This window comes from Hyaena hyaena, unplaced genomic scaffold (genome assembly GCF_003009895.1).
Source record: "Hyaena hyaena isolate Hyena2069 unplaced genomic scaffold, ASM300989v1 scaffold_66, whole genome shotgun sequence".
NCBI lineage: Eukaryota > Metazoa > Chordata > Mammalia > Carnivora > Hyaenidae > Hyaena > Hyaena hyaena.
In genome coordinates, this window is record NW_024080696.1 from 1,867,945 (window position 1) to 1,884,221 (window position 16,277).

The 16,277-nt window shown below is 35.5% G+C and overlaps 1 protein-coding gene across 2 annotated transcripts in view; it reads left to right on the forward strand.

Moving 5' to 3' along the window:
• The window catches only part of MAP3K7 (mitogen-activated protein kinase kinase kinase 7), a 75,168-nt gene that overhangs the window by 14,479 nt on the left and 44,412 nt on the right, over positions 1 to 16,277 (forward strand). For both annotated transcript variants that reach the window (XM_039232174.1, XM_039232175.1), the window contains exons 2-6: positions 72 to 182; positions 3,121 to 3,186; positions 3,675 to 3,720; positions 4,801 to 4,939; positions 13,734 to 13,858. In XM_039232174.1, coding sequence (XP_039088105.1) covers positions 72 to 182; positions 3,121 to 3,186; positions 3,675 to 3,720; positions 4,801 to 4,939; positions 13,734 to 13,858 — 487 coding nt within the window. The remainder of the gene's footprint in view (positions 1 to 71; positions 183 to 3,120; positions 3,187 to 3,674; positions 3,721 to 4,800; positions 4,940 to 13,733; positions 13,859 to 16,277) is intronic.

Here is a 16,277-nt window from a genome sequence, read left to right on the forward strand (position 1 = left end):
TGGGCTGGATCTATTTATTTCTGATTCTCATGGGTGTTTTTGTATGTTTTGTTGCTTTCGTTTTAACTCAGGTTGTTGGAAGAGGAGCCTTTGGAGTAGTCTGCAAAGCTAAGTGGAGAGCAAAAGATGTTGCTATTAAACAAATAGAAAGTGAATCTGAGAGGAAAGCTTTTATTGTAGAGGTAAGTTGAGATGTTATTTCCATTATGTAATTCTTTACCTAAGATACTCTGTGAATTTAATATTATGAAAAAAGTTGTTTCTCGGTTGTCACTTCTGTGTATACTTGAACCTCAGCAATTTGGTAGAACCAAAGATAATGCCATAGAAATATTTTTCATTCACACTCTTAATTTTGATTAAAAACTGAGGGAAAAGACTCTTAACTACATAAATGAATCATCCCTGTATTAAAATATAGTCTCATCCGTGTAATTCAGATCTATTTCAGGGCACAGAATTTAAATTTTAAAATAGAAAAGAAATATTTTCTCCCATTATCTAGAATTAAGGGAAATTTTATGCATTCATTTTTGACTGAATATTTTTAGAAATTCAAATGAGATCATTTTACAGGGAAATGATTTCAAATTTGATTATTTCACATTTAGCATGAAAATCTACACTATTCTCTTACAGATTTGATGATGAAGGAGAATTCAGTAATTGAGATTATGCTCTTGTCAGATTTATTCTTTATTAATTTTGTACTGTTTTGTATATTAGATTATAATAGTTCATTAAATCAGGGGTGGCTCAATTGGTGAAGGGTCTGATTTCTGCCCAGGTCATGATCTCATGGTTTGTGGGTTAGAGCCCTACGTCAGGCTTTGAGCTGTTCTCGCAGAGCCTGCTTGGATTCTTTCTCTGTCTGACCCTCTCCAGCTCTTGTGCACAGCTCTCTTCTGCCTCTCTCTCTCTCTCTCTCTCTCTCTCTCTCTCTCTCAAAAATAAACTTAAAAAAAAAAATCCGTGGTTTTACCACTTTTTAACCTTATTGGCCAATGAATAAATGGTCTTTATCTTACAAACCTTTCTAAATTTATGTTTGTGATTGTATTATAATTTCAAAATATACTTTATGATATTTTTAAACGTATAACATGGAGAATGAGAATCTAGTTGGGATATGATGAAGTGGATTTTTGTAAATTGAATGAGTTGGCAAATGCTGATAGTTGGGGTCATCATGAAGAAAACATGATCTCTAGTAGTATGCTCCAAGAGTCTGGCTTCAGCCTTGCCTTACTCATGATTTTTGTTTATGGTTTGGATAAGGTCTAAAAGTGCATTGGCACTTTCACAAAATTGGGTAAAAGCATATGTGTTAAACACCAAGAATCAAGACTCAAAGATTACAATAGTTTGGATAAAAAATTTTTTTAATCAAGATTATATATACATGTAATTCAAATAGTCCTCCACATATTCTTATTTTAAAATTTTTTAGCCCCTTTACCCCCTCCCATCAGGTTTTTTGCTTCTCAGAGGCAACTACTTTGAGCTCATTCCTAACTTTGGTTTGGTATCCCCCAATCCAGAGACTCTTTGTTATATCAAAGAAACAACCTCTAATCTTTGGAATGATAAAGAGGCAGTCACTAAGCTCTTTGAAGTCAGGAAGGGAGGGAATCTTTGGTCTACCTTTCAACCAGTCTCTCTGTTATACTGTCCTTTTCAACCAGTCTCTTTATAACCTTATTTGCATAGGGACCTGGTACTACCACCACTCCCAACCCTTTGGACATTTTATGAGATAAATCTCACAGCTTCTCATTTTTTATCTTTTCTTTCTTCTTCTTTTTTTTTTTTTTAGATCTGCTATGCCCATTACTGCTGATTATATGCTTTCCAACTTCAAAAATGTGTGTTGTCTTCTCATTTCATATTCTCTTTATGCTTCTGAGTATTTTGAAAAAATGCCTTTAATGTCTAAGTGGGATTTGAGGAGGGAGCTGGAATAAATGCTTACATAATCTGCTATCTGAAGCTCAGTGCTGAACCTTAAGAAGATGAAATATAATAAATATGTATTTATAATAAATGAATGTAATAAATAGTGAAATTAATTCTTGTGTTAGGACTGAAAATACACAAATGTTGACTGTAGAAAAATACAGCTTTCTAGTAGCATACAGCGAAAAGATTTGTCTTATTGGACTTCATATGAGCCAGCAGTATAATGTAAATAATAAGAAGAGGAAGAGGAGGGAAAAGACAGAAAAGAGAAGAGAAGAATGAAAGTAAGATGCAGTTTTGAGGGACACATAAGCAGATGTTTGAGATGTAGAGCCAGAGAAACAGTATAGCCAAGCCTCTCACTGACTTCAGTGTGATTCATTGGATTGGGGAGGAGTAAAGCTAGAAGTAGGGAGAACCGCTAGAAGAACACATAGCAATTACTGCAGCAGTTCATGTTACTAAGGCAATGGTAGTGGGAATGCAGAGGAGGGAATTAATTCAGGAAGTAGAAGAAGGCAGTAAGACAGTATGCATAGCACAAGAGTGCAGATTTTAAGTCAGATAAACCAAAGTTCAAACCCTGGCTATACCACTTCCTAGCTGAAGGATATTTAGCAGCTCACTTAACCTTCTCTGAGCTCTATCTTAAAGGTCCCCCTTCTTTTAAGGTAGAAATGACAATACCTACCATGCAGAGTTGTGAGAATTATATGGTATCTATAAAGTACCTCCCTCAGGGCCCAACACAGAGTAGATAGACTATTCAGCCATAGTTATAAAGATGATGACAGTGACATGGCTTCTTACGGCTTCAATAACTCAGCTCAGTGCTATGTCTGGGATGGTGTCCTAACATTTCTTGGCAAAGCTTATTCTTATTTGTACTTACCGTGACTTGTTCATAACTCCTGTTACAGCACTTTGCACGTTACCTTAATTATCTGTTTATATGTTCATCTCTCAACTAAAGTGTGAGAGCTCTAGGGCAGGAAATCTTTGCCATCCTGGGCAGGCATTTATGACCACAGTGCCTGCTTACATAGTGAATAATGATTGTTGAATGATTAATATTTTGTACAATCGTGAAATTATAATGATGCTGTAAAATCAGTTTCTCTTAAGTTAGCACCTTTTAAAAGAAACCTTAATTTGTTACAGCTTCGACAGTTATCCCGTGTGAATCATCCTAATATCGTAAAGCTATATGGAGCCTGCTTGAATCCAGTAAGTTTGTCATTTTTTCATTGTCACCCATCTATAAGCACTGACATGGTAAATGTTTACAGGGATGTAGTTCATGAAGCTATTTTGATCTGTTAGATTATTTCAAGAAAATTGCACTTCATGTATTTGTTTCTAGTCTTTTAACAACACAGTATATTGGAGGAGTTATGTTAGGTGGTCTCATGCAGTAACCTCATCCTCTTATGAGGTTTATAACATCCTGTGACAGCATCTACTTGGCACTGGAGAAAGTTCTCAGAGATCTTGTGATTATGTGTTTACATCATCTCCACTCTTAGACAGTGGTCCCTTGTATATAAGACAAAGTCTTAGGTCCCCTTTTCTTTCCTTTAATACAAATCATATTAGAGACCAAAAGAATAATTTTTAATGCATTTATAAAATTAAAGATTAAACTGAACCACCTTTCCTGAGTCACCTAAGATGCCACACCACTGCAGTTAATTATTCTGACATGTTTCTTTTAGGTGTGTCTTGTGATGGAATATGCTGAAGGGGGCTCTTTATATAATGGTGAGTGCCATTAGACCTGTCTTTCTCTAGTAGAATAAAACCATTGAAGAGATCTTCGTATACGATTTACCCTCAGAATCCCAAAAGGAAGTAATTTTAAAAAAATCTGCTGAAGATTAGAAATGAAAAAGATGAAATGCTACAGCATTAGTATGTGAAATTTAGAAGTCTCAGTGTATCAATCTTTTCCATTGGTGATACTTTTCATAATACTAAAAGCATTTAAGTAAGGTAAAATTGCTTTTTAAACGGATTTTAAAATATCTTTATCCTTTTAATGTTTAACTTTTTGCCCTCTCTTAGCTTTGAGCCTCTCATTTGAGAACTCTTTTACCATACTTCCATTTCATTCTGCATAATTTGCTCTCTTTAGAAAAATAAAATTGTGAAAACTCACTTCACAGAACATTTTAATTGTAACAATGAATGACACTGTGTCATTTAGTTATTTTTATAGAACAGAGCTAACTTTTTCACTTCTGCAAAACACCAGCCATAGAATAAATATATTGTTGCATTTATATAAAATAAATTGTTGCATTTTATTTTTTAAATTAATATTTTACTTAAACCTTTATATTTACTGCCCATGTGTTCATCGTTGTTAATGGGTATCTCATACTCCATTATTTTATTTGGTTGAACTGTTTCTAGTTTTTACCTGTTGTAGAAAGCATAATTGTAAACATCTTGATACAGATTGTTTAATTTCCTTCTGCACTACTTCTCTATATCTCTCTTACAGTAGTATGCCATCATATTTTTTACAATTTATATTAGTGTTGGAAAGATAGTATCTATCAATGTAGAAAAGTGGTAATATGTATTGATTTTGCTAGATAGAGTGTATATATAACCTTTACTAGAAGTACTGTTAGATTTTAGATACTTAAGTGATATTTATCCATTTGAAATTTTTAGATATTTCTCTCTTTATATTTAGAAAATAATTAAAAGCAGGATTGATGGGAACATATATAGAAAAAGACCTGGTCATGTGTTCCGATAGTGCTTCCATTCATCTTGTGTCTTTTGTAATATGCAATAAAGTTCTTTTTAGTTTGTGCCTTTCTTTTGCAGTGCTGCATGGGGCTGAACCATTGCCATATTACACTGCTGCCCACGCAATGAGTTGGTGTTTACAGTGTTCCCAAGGAGTGGCTTATCTTCACAGCATGCAACCCAAAGCTCTAATTCACAGGGACCTGAAACCACCAAAGTAAGTTCTAATAGTGTGCTGTCTCGCTCTCTTTCTTTCTCTCCATTACCCCACAAACTTCGTAATTCAAGCTCACTGTTGCACATGATTTTCTCTTTTTTCTTCCCTTTGGCTTGTTTGAGAGTGTTTATTTTTAACTCATCTTCATTTTTTAGTTATTTATCTAAGCTTTCATTTTAAAATGTCTTTAATAGGATTTTAATTTTAGTTGAATTTTTATTTTTAATAATTCTTGCTATGAATTAGCATACTTCGAGAATTGGTTAGCTTTTTTATTTTGTGCCAGCTGTGTATATCATTGCCCCTAGACAGTTCCCTGAGATTAGAGATAAGTGTTTCTTGTTCCCCACTGTATCCCTAACAGCAAGCATAGTGTCCACACATAGTAGACATTTTACACAAATTTACAAAATGGTTATTATTTGTCCTTTTAGAGGAAGGCAAAAAAAAAAGTTTCTGGCATCTGGGTAGAAATTGAAAATACTCTGGATTTCTCCATATTTAGGATCCTAGGAAATTAAAAATCCTTCTGGATTTCCCCATATTGAGGATCCTAGGATCACAATTCCCTGAATAAATATTTTAAAGGCTGAAACTTTGGGGTGGGGTGGGGGTTATGTGTATAGGTATTCGGTTAAAGAAAACATACATGTGGTATTGTCCCCTGTTCTCTCTGATATTTTTTCTTCTTTATCCACTTGTGACAGTAAAAAAGTCTCCACATGCTGTCCTTTTTTCCCCCAACCCAACAACTACCACATCAGTCCTCATATAAGAGGTTTCCCGTAGGAAATCAGTTTCAAGTATTCTGTTCTCTTGATGCAGGTTTAAAGCATTAAAGTGCCCCTTCTGAGTACAACTTGTCACTCTCTTGTCTAATCAGATACATTCTACGTAGGTTTCAGCTCTTGGGATCACTTGTTCTCACTAGTGTGCCTTATTTCTACTCCCAGGCTTAAACTGATTTCTCTTTACCCAGATCCCTGGGCAAATAATGTTTAAGACCCAGATTCATGACACTTTTGTTTTTTTAACTTGACTCCTGAGGCTATTACCTTCACTACCTGTCTTGGCTAGTGAAGAAGAAATTACTTTGTCTCTTTTTTTTTTTTTCTGTTTATGAAGATTAATCCCCTTTTTCCTCTCTTAATTAACAAACAGCTGAATTATCTAAACAGACTCCTGAGAATCATAGCTCTTATCTAGCAACAAATTGACTAATAATTCATAGGATACGGACAAGCATCAGGTCAGGTACAAAGTATCTTTTTCCTTTAGGAGCCAGAAACCATCAGATGAAACTTCCAAAAATATCCCTTTTCTTCTATTAGGGCATTTTTTGGCTTTGGAATAACAACAGTATACATGAAAATATCTTGCAAAAGTAAGTCCTTTCAGTTTTCTAATATCTTTTCTATTCCATAATTATACAACTTAAGTGACTGCCTTCATTCTCCATCTACCCATACCCCATGAATCCATAAATGTTAGGTGTGTTTAACCAACCTACTTAGACTGAATATGTCCTACTAAAGTCATTTGTATACAGGAACTTTTCCTTTTGCTTTAAATACCATCAATATACTTGCAAAAAGCCTGGCCTAGGTCATTTACTCCTCTTGGTCATCCTTCTGATTGTACTTATCCTATAATACTCCAGATTGTCTTTGGGGCACTCAGTGCACCAGTTGGGCTTTAGAGTTAGAATTGATTTTTCAGAACGTACTGTGGAAAAGAAAATTCTTTGGAATGGCTATGCTTACATAAATAATTCTACAAGTCCAGTTGCTATATTATTATCGCTGGAAAACTGTTTATTCTGTGATTGAGAGGAGTTCCGCAGAATGGGTGGCTCAGTTGGATAAGCATCCTTACTCGATTTCGGCTCAGGTCCTCGTCTCATTGGTTCGTGAGTTCAAGCCCCACATCAGACAGCACATCTGCACTGACAGCATGGAATCTGCTTGGGATTCTCTCTCACCCTCTTTCTGCTTCTCTCTCTCTCTCTCTCTCTCTCTCTTTCTCAAAATAAGTAAACTTTTAAAAAATGGCACCTGATGGTTTGGTTAGGTATTTTATATAATATTGACTTGTGTTTGTACCCCTATTTTATGAATCTTCTGCAGGTTCATTTCTGTAATACTTCGGAAATAAAAATGTGTTTTTGGTCCCAGTTGTGTGAATGAATGTAAGCCTGCAAAGACCACTTAGGTTCATATTTCAGTGAACTTTGAATGTCATGGTCATGGCTGATGACCTATCAAAATCTTATGAGTAAAGGAGTACTAATTGTAATAATAATAATATAAAAGTCATTCAGAATAACTTATCTTGATATACCAATATGAAACAAGGAAAACCAGTTAGAGTTCTTGGGTAAAGAGTAAAGGTGGAAAAAGAACAGTAAAACAGGAGACTTTCTGTTGAAGTAAATATAAAGGTAAATTGCATTTAGCATTCTTTCCACTTCAGTTAGCATAGAAATATTTGTGACCTCATGGAGATGTATACAGTAGTTTATCTGGTTTATCCTAGTTATGTTGGACTGAAAAGAAACTAATTTGTTAATAATCTCTCCAGTTAGAATTGTAGTAAAAAGTTATATACAAAGAATTTATAAAATTTATAATTTGAATGAACTCTATTTCTGCTGTTGAGTATTACTACAGTGTGGTGGTATAGATTATCCTTATTTTCTGTTTGCCACCAAGAGGAAAACCTAAGTAAGATATGCTGTTTGGTGATTGTACTTGGTTAATACAGTGCTTAGGAAAGTCAGAATCTTAAGGCCAGAAAATTTTTTGGAAATCTTTCGTTAGGTCATTTTAACTGTAATAAAGTTACATTCCTCCTGCACATACATTCAAAACATAAAAACTTTTTTAGAAGTATGTTAAAAATAAGGACATTTAAGAAGTGCTTGGGTAGCTGAGTAGGTTAAGCATCTGACTTCAGCTCAACTCATGATCTCGTGGTTTATAGGTTTGAGCCCCATGTCAGACTGTGTCCTGACAGCTCAGTCTGGAGCCTGCTTCGGATTCTGTGGCTCCCTCTCTCTCTGCCCCTCTCCCACTCGCTCTGTCTCTTAAAAATGAATAAATGTTTTAAAAAAAGTTTCTTGAATAATAAAGACATTTAAAATAAGGATCATTTTTTTCTTCTGTATTGGTTTGTTTTACCTTTGTTCTTTAATTAAATCATATGTTATTTTCAAATAATATATTCATGATTAAAAACAAATTCAAATAGCACAGAAAACTATAAAGCAATATTTTCCTTCTTCCTGTTTCTACTCCTCAAAGGTAACCTCTATCTTGTTTCATTTTTTAAGCATGTATGATTTATATATAATGTGTTTTTTTTCCCACTTACATGGACATCTTTTCGTATCAGTATATTCAGATATTTATCCCTTTATTTTTAATAGATAACAGTATATCGTATTATTTTTTAAATAGGTATTTGAAACTGTTCCTGTTCTTATAAGCCATCTTAGACTTGGAAGACTTGATTTATATATTGTTTATAGAAAATACAGTGCTACTGAATCACTTGACGTTTTAAGATTCTGTATAGTTTTTAATTCCCTAAAATTGGTGCTTCTCAAACTTCCCCACCCCCCAGAACAAAGTAATGATATAACCTCAGTAGTTCTAATAGGTACAGAGCCCAGTAAGCCTACTTAAGGAATAAGTGCATGCAAATTTTACATTCAACTAGATGTATTGTGTAGTTTGTTTTAAAGTCAATGTTAGGATGTTAGAAATACAGCTTTGTAAAAGTGACGGTCCAGGGAGAAGTGCTAGCTTTATCCTGGGGCTCTGTAGGCTCCCTCCCACTTATCCTAGCATACACTGATGTACCTGCAAGGTTTCATACCCTAGTTTGAAAAACACATAAAGTGAAGCCTTTAAAGCTATCCATTTAAATCCTGACAACTTATGTGTGCTGATAGAAATTGTATAGAAATGTGGCTTGGATTCTTATGCTCACATGTTAGAATTTTGACCCTCCAGCAATATGGCAAACCAGATCAACTGAAAAATCATCCAACAGCAAACACCCAGAGATACTACATATTACAACAGGTATCTTTTCACATGCATAGGTCATCTCACAAGAAGATAAGGGAAATCATCAGGGAAAAAGATGGAGAGAACTGAATCCTGAGAGAATTGAACCAAGCATTGAAGCCAAGGACTCTGCTGTGAGCTTCTTTCAGTATAAAAAAATATAGTCTCCAGTTTTAATGGCTCTTATGTAACTGGAGACGGGTCTTTTGTTCTGCACCAGGTGAAGTAGTACAACTGAGACCTCTTTATAAATTCACTATCTTTGGAGAGAACAACTTAAAAGTAGGCTAGGAAAAAAAGTCAGTTTTCTGACTAGGCAGACTTATTTCTTAACAGAGCTGTCTCCCTTCATGGTGTTGTGAGTTTGAATTTGCCCTTCTTGCACAATCAAGAAAAATCCCAACAAGACAGGTTAAAAGTTTTGGGATTGGTGGTGTCCAATCCCAAGGGTAGTGTCCCAAGGGAGGGCATCTACTAGTAACTGAAACTTCATTTTAAAGTCCTATCCTTTCAGTCCAGGCTGTTAATTATTGCAGATTAAAATTGATCACATATAAAGCCACAATAAAAATTACCACACCTGTGGGGCACCTGCTTGACTCTGATGGTTCAGCATCCGACTCTTGATTTTGGCTCAGGTCAGGATCCATGGGTTGTGGGATTAAACCTTGTGTCAGGGTACATGCTGAACATGGAACCTGCTTAAGATTCTCCTTTTTCCTCTCTCTGCTCTTTTCCCTGCTTATGCTCACATGTGTTGTGCTCTCTCTCGCTCTCAAAAATTGAAAAAATTACCACACCCATAAACATTCAAATTATCTTGAAAGTCTGTAGAAATAACACAAAGCAGAATTAAGCCCTCAAATTTCAGATATTTGGAATTATCAATATGGAATATAAAATAATTATGGTAACAAAAAAAAAGAAAGAATTAAAATGTGCAAGGAGTAAAACTATTCAAAATGGCCAAAAGAACTGAATACAACATTTAGGAATAATTAAAAAATTTAAATAGATCTGAAATAGGTGACAAGAGAATTAGTGAGCTGTAAGATATATCTGCAGTTACCCAGATATATATGCAAAACAAATAAATGAGAAAAATGATAGGTTAAGGAATATAGGTAAAAGGAAAGACATGACTAAGAAGGCAGAACTCTGGTAGAAGAAAATAGGATGCGGAGAGATTATAATTTAAGAGGTTTAGCCAGGAATTTTCTGGACAAAGGAATTCTAAATGGGATAAATGAAAAGAAGTCTACCCTGTGACACACCTTAAGGAGGCCACAGAACAACAAAAACAAAGGGGAGATTTTTAAATCAGCTAATCAGAAAAGAGATTACAAAGGATTGACTGGTGGACTGAAATATAGTTTCCAGTACCATTAACGGAAGCTAGAAAACTAGAATCATAACTTCACAGAGCTGAGAAAAAATAGTTACCTACCCAGAATTGTGTACCTGCCCTAAATTATTTTTAAGGAGAAGGGTGCAAGTTAAAGACATTTTGATACAAAACCTGAGAGAATTTACCATACATGGACCTTAATTGAAGGTATTTGGGAAAGAAGGAAAATGATTACACAGACAAGTATAAGGTTCAAGAAGGAATGGTGAAACAAAAGGAGTAAACATTAAGATGAATGTTGGCCATATAAAACAAAAATATATTTTTGCCTGTAAGAAAGGGATTCAAAATAAAGAATTATTTCTACTGTCCAAAGATTAACCCACATGACCGTAAGTCTTTTAGGTAAGAATGAGAGTGATTTACATATTTTTTAAATGTTTAGTTAGCTCTTTTTAATAATCTAATAAAAATAGTCTTTGACGTCCATAGTTCTTTTTACACTTTCAAAATGCCTTGTATATTTCAGTTTGTATAGGACTAACAAGTTACATTGGGATATAAAAAGCTTAAGACTCTGAGTATCAGGGTGTTTGGAATCATAATAGCTGGGAATATTGTTTTAACACAAGCTGCTGTAGCTCATACTGGGCTTATCACAGTAGAAATGTATTGTTTGTGCATGTGAAATCCAAAACCGGTGTTCTTGTTTGGCAGATGGTCTTCCGTATGGTCATTCAAGGACCCAGAGAGGCTCCCTCCATCTTGTATGTCTGCTATCCTCCAGGACTCTGGGAACTTATGCAGTCAGCCAGCAGATAAAGAAAGAGAATGGAGATCACATGAGAGATTTTTTTGAGCCACACCTAGAAGTAACCCTACCTCTACCCACTTGTCAATGGCTACAGCTCAGTCTTAGCTACATCTAGAGGATCAGAAAAGTCTTGTGTGCCCCAGAGGAATTAGAGAATGGCTTTTATAAGAAGCTGGCCAGGCCTGGTTACCTGAAGTATTTACTGCTCTAACCACAGGTTAGAACCACTCACAGTTCATTGCCAGTCACACATCCCAAAGGCTCTTCCAGCCACCATCTAGTTCACAGTCCAGGATCTCAGGATGACATGCCTTGCTCTCCATCTGGTCTAGGTGTTGCCCCTTAAAGTCATTTGGAAAGGAATTAAAAGGACAAGTTTATCTGTCACCTCTCCACCTCTTTCTCCCAACTCACACAATACATAATGGCAGAAAAACAATAATCAGTCAAAGCTTCCACTGAGAAAAGAGAAGCATGGAGGCATACAGCAGTTACTGGTCTGTTCCCCTGCCCTGGATTTGTGAGAGTGGCCTTGATCAGACCTTGATTCTTACCTTGGAAAGAACTCCTTTATCCATTGCTCATGACTCTAAGTTTTACTCTTTTCTAGTCTCCTTGTGCATTTTCATACCATGTCAGACGTGGGTGTTGGCATATACTGTCCTCAGAAGCTGTATAGTTTACATACGCTACACTCTGCTTATGTAGATCTGGGGTCTTGAGGATTGTTGTTAAGACTTATAACCATCAAACTTTTCATTAGAAACTTGTTCCTTTGGCAATATTAACGTCTTCAAAAGTAGGCTTGTGATCTCTGTGGTTCCAGTTTCATGTACCTATGACTATTACCAGAATTCTTTCTTAGACAAAATCTTGAACCTGGTTTACTTCATTTCTGGCCACATTAGCTTTTCTCAGCTGAATAGAGACACCTTGAAGCCATTAAGTTTCATTGGGAAGTACCCTCTCTTACTTTGTTCTTTGCTGCAGTACTGAGTCTTCATGGGCCTTTGTCAGTCTTATTTCCTTCTGTTTGGAATCTAGAAGCAATCAGCTTTTACAGTCCTTTAGGACCACAAATATCATAGCAGACTGATTTTACCAAATGTTTTGCCATGTCATTACATGGATCTTTCCAGCCTCCAATTTTAGCTTTCTTGCTGCCTACTAAGCTTATATTAAATACAGTATATTAGATTTTTGTTACAATACCACCCACTTCTTTTTTTTATGTTTATTTTTGAGAGAGCAAGGAAGCACAAGTTGGGGAGGGGCAGAGAGACAGGGAGACAGAGGATTTAAAGCAGACTATGCACTGACAGCAGTGAGCCCAGTGTGGGTCTTGAACTCACAAACTGCGAGACGACAACCTGAGCCAAAGTCGAATGTTCAACTAACTGAGCCACCCAAGTACCCCTGCGCCATCCACTTCTATGCCATTTTCTTGTATTGGTTAGAGTGGCACTGTTGTAATAGATGAGCTTTAAAATCTCATGGCTTTACAAAATAGTTTTTTATTCCTTTACTCATATGAAGTCCAAAAAGAATGTTTTTGATAAGTGAGCAGTTTTTCAGATGGTGGCTCAGAATCTCAGACTTCTGTCTTGTAATTCAAAATCCTCTGCATGCAGTAGCATACGAGGAGAGGAAAAGGAGTATTTTTGTATGTGGGAGATTTTTATGGCCAGGCTCGAAAGTGAAGTACATAACTTTTACCCACAATCCATTGGCTAGAATGGATGAACAGCCACATCTAACTGCTCAGAAATCTAAAAAATGTAATCTTTTTTGCCCAGGAGGGAAAGGAAATAGGGTCAGTGAACAGTCTGAATACATTAGGCTAAACTAAAGACTCATTTCTGTTCACCATAAGATCAATAAGAACAAAACAAGTCTCTACATATTTGGACCATGTTCCACAGTAAGACATACTTGATAAGTCTGTCATGTGTACATATTAATGTGTATAAAACAGCAACAACATACATGAAACAATATTTAATCTTACTAGTTGTGATGCACTTTGATATTTTCTATTCTGTTTTTTAAAATGCTGTCATAGTCTGCTGAATCAGTTTTGTAACCCAGGTTTCCAGATCTCTGGTCTAGATTTTATGATCTAGATTTTATGACTAGGTTTCTGCCTGCAGCTTGAAAAATGCTGCAACAGATAGATTAAGTTTAGGGGGCAAGTAATTTATGATGGTATTGAAATCCATCCGCTTTCATTTCCAGAAACCATAATGTTGACTTAGAACTTTGTAAAACCCCATGTGTTTTTCTTGGCCCAGAGAGATGCTTAGGAAAGATTATGGAGATAGAGATGGAAGCATCAAAATGTGGGTCTAGCAGTTTCCCTAATAGAACTAGGTTAAGGTCAAGGTTAAGTTAATTTTTGCTAATATTCCTCTGAACCATTAAGCTTTTAGAGTGACCAGGAAGCATTTGGCAGATGTTGAATAGTGACATTTTGCTTAATGCTTTCTATTTCCACAAACATCTTTTTTGTAGGAATCAAGTACTGGTCTTGTAACCTTTGTTTTTGTTTTTTGTAAACAGCTTGCTGCTGGTTGCAGGGGGGACAGTTTTAAAAATCTGTGACTTTGGTACAGCCTGTGACATTCAGACACACATGACCAATAACAAAGGCAGTGCTGCTTGGATGGCACCTGAAGTTTTTGAAGGTAAAGTGACAAAAGCATGTTATGATTGATAATCTGCCTTCTTACTCTGTGTACATTCTATATGTATTTATGGTTTTACCCTGTCTCCATGGTTTTACTTCTGCATAGTACATATAAACTGTAAAAAGCATATACAGTTAACCCTTGAACAATGTGGAGTTTAGTGACACTAATTGCCCTATGCAGTTGGAAATCCACATGTAACTTGTGACTTCCCCAAATATAACTACTAATAGTCTACTGTTGACCAAAAGCCTTAGTAATAACATAAACACTTGATTAGCACACATATTTTATTTATGTATCATATAATGTATTCTTACAATAAAATAAGCTGAGAAAAGAAAATTTATTAAGATAATAAGGAAAGTACGTTTACGTATTATACTGTATTTATAAAAGTAATCCGTGTATAAATCCAGTATTCATGGGTGCTGTACTAAAGTCTATGGAGGTAGTAAATAAATACAGCCCTAGATCATAGTAAGATTTATATTGTCTAGCAATGTTCAAGGCAATTTCAAGCATATGTTCAGTCAAGCCTCATTTTCATATTCTGTTGCAGCTGTAAAAATCACCTATTTGTTACCCTAAAATCAGTATTCTTGGCGCTTTCATGGTTATTTGTGATCATGTATGGAGCGGGGCAAAATTGTGAGTCATCCGACACATGTTCCCAGCTGAGGAACAAGACAACACACCACCTTCTTATTTCAGCTCTCATACTGTGTTTTTTTTATGATCTACATAGTGCCACATTTAAAAAAATTTTTTATGTACTTTTTGTTGGTGATTTTATTGTTTAAGATGGCCTCCAAGAGCAGCATTGAAGTGTTCTAGTGTTTCTAAGTATAATAAGACTCATATGTCTTACAGAGAAAAAAATGCATGTTACCTAATCTTTATTCAGGTATGATATGATTTATAGTGCAATTCCATGAGTTCAATATTAAGAATCCACAATATATATTAAATAAGGTGTTTTAAACAGAAACACATATAAAACAAGGTTACGTATTGACCAGTTGACATTAAGAGGCTCACAGGAACCTAACTCTGATTGCCCCTATGAGCAAATAATTCAGCATTCACTAATACAGTCTTCACAGAAACTTTATAGAACAAAATTACCAGGAATAACAGACTCAACTGTACTTTTGTATTGGTTTCCTAGCAATTAAAAATTGTCAGTCTAAAGTCTAAATGAGCATGCCTTTTGGAATACAAGTAATTTGGCAGAAATAGGATACTAAGACAAGTAAAGAAAAAGCTTATGTTTACTTTCTTTTTTTAAGTTTATTTATTTTGAGAGGGAGAACAAGTGGGGGGAGGGATAAAGGGAGGGGTAGAAAGAGTATCCTAAGCAGGCTTCATGATGTCAGCACTGAGCTGGACACAGGGCCCAATCTCAAGAAACAATGAGATCATGACCTGAGCCAAAGTCAAGAGTCGGACGCTTAAGTGACTGAGCCACCAAGGCACCCCTGTTGACTTTCTTTTACATCTCCATATCTCACTCAAGTTCTTAAAGAGAGTGATCTATAAATTTCATGGTAGGTTTCTGTATGAAAACATCAGGCTATCTGTTAAATGAGAAAAGTTGAACCGAAGGTATGTGATTTGAATTTAGGAAGCATGAGTGTCTGTATAATTTAGATAGGTTTAATAATCATGTTTTGTTTATGACATTTCTTTTATTTTTGATGAATTTAAAGATTTTTGTTTCTTTGTTTACAGCCCCGTGAGAGAAAGAGAAATTTGCTGTGTACATGCTCACTTGAGTGGACCTATTTTGCCCTAAAATTCAAAAAGCAAATGGACCAGCAAATGTTAAATGATACAAAATTAAATAATGCCTCATATTTTTAAGTTCATATACAGAATACGTGGTTTTAAACTATTTAAAATATGTTTTTGTGTTAAAATAACATAGTATTACTATAGTATGGAAAGCAAAAAGATTTGTTTATACAAAAGAGCCCAGAAATAAAAGTTACTTTTAAATTTTATTTATTTATTTATAAAAATAGTTTATTGTCAAGTTGGTTTCCATATAACACTCAGTGCTCATCCCCACAAGTGCCCTCCTCAATGCCCATCATCCCCCTTCCACTCCCCCCCACACCATCAGCCCTCAGTTTGTTCTCCTCATTCAGGAGTCTCTCATGGTTTGCCTCCCTCCCTCTCCCCCACTATTTTTCCCCTTCTTCTCCCCGATGGTCTTCCGTTAAGTTCCTCCTAATTCTCCTTTTAATATTTATTTATTTTTATTATTTAAATATTCTTTTTAGTTTTTATTTTTTTTTTTTNTCCATATAACACCCAGTGCTCATCCCCACAAGCACCCTCCTCCATGCCCATAACCCCCCTTCACTCCCCCCTACCCATCTGCCCTCAGTTCTCCTCATTCAAGAGTCTC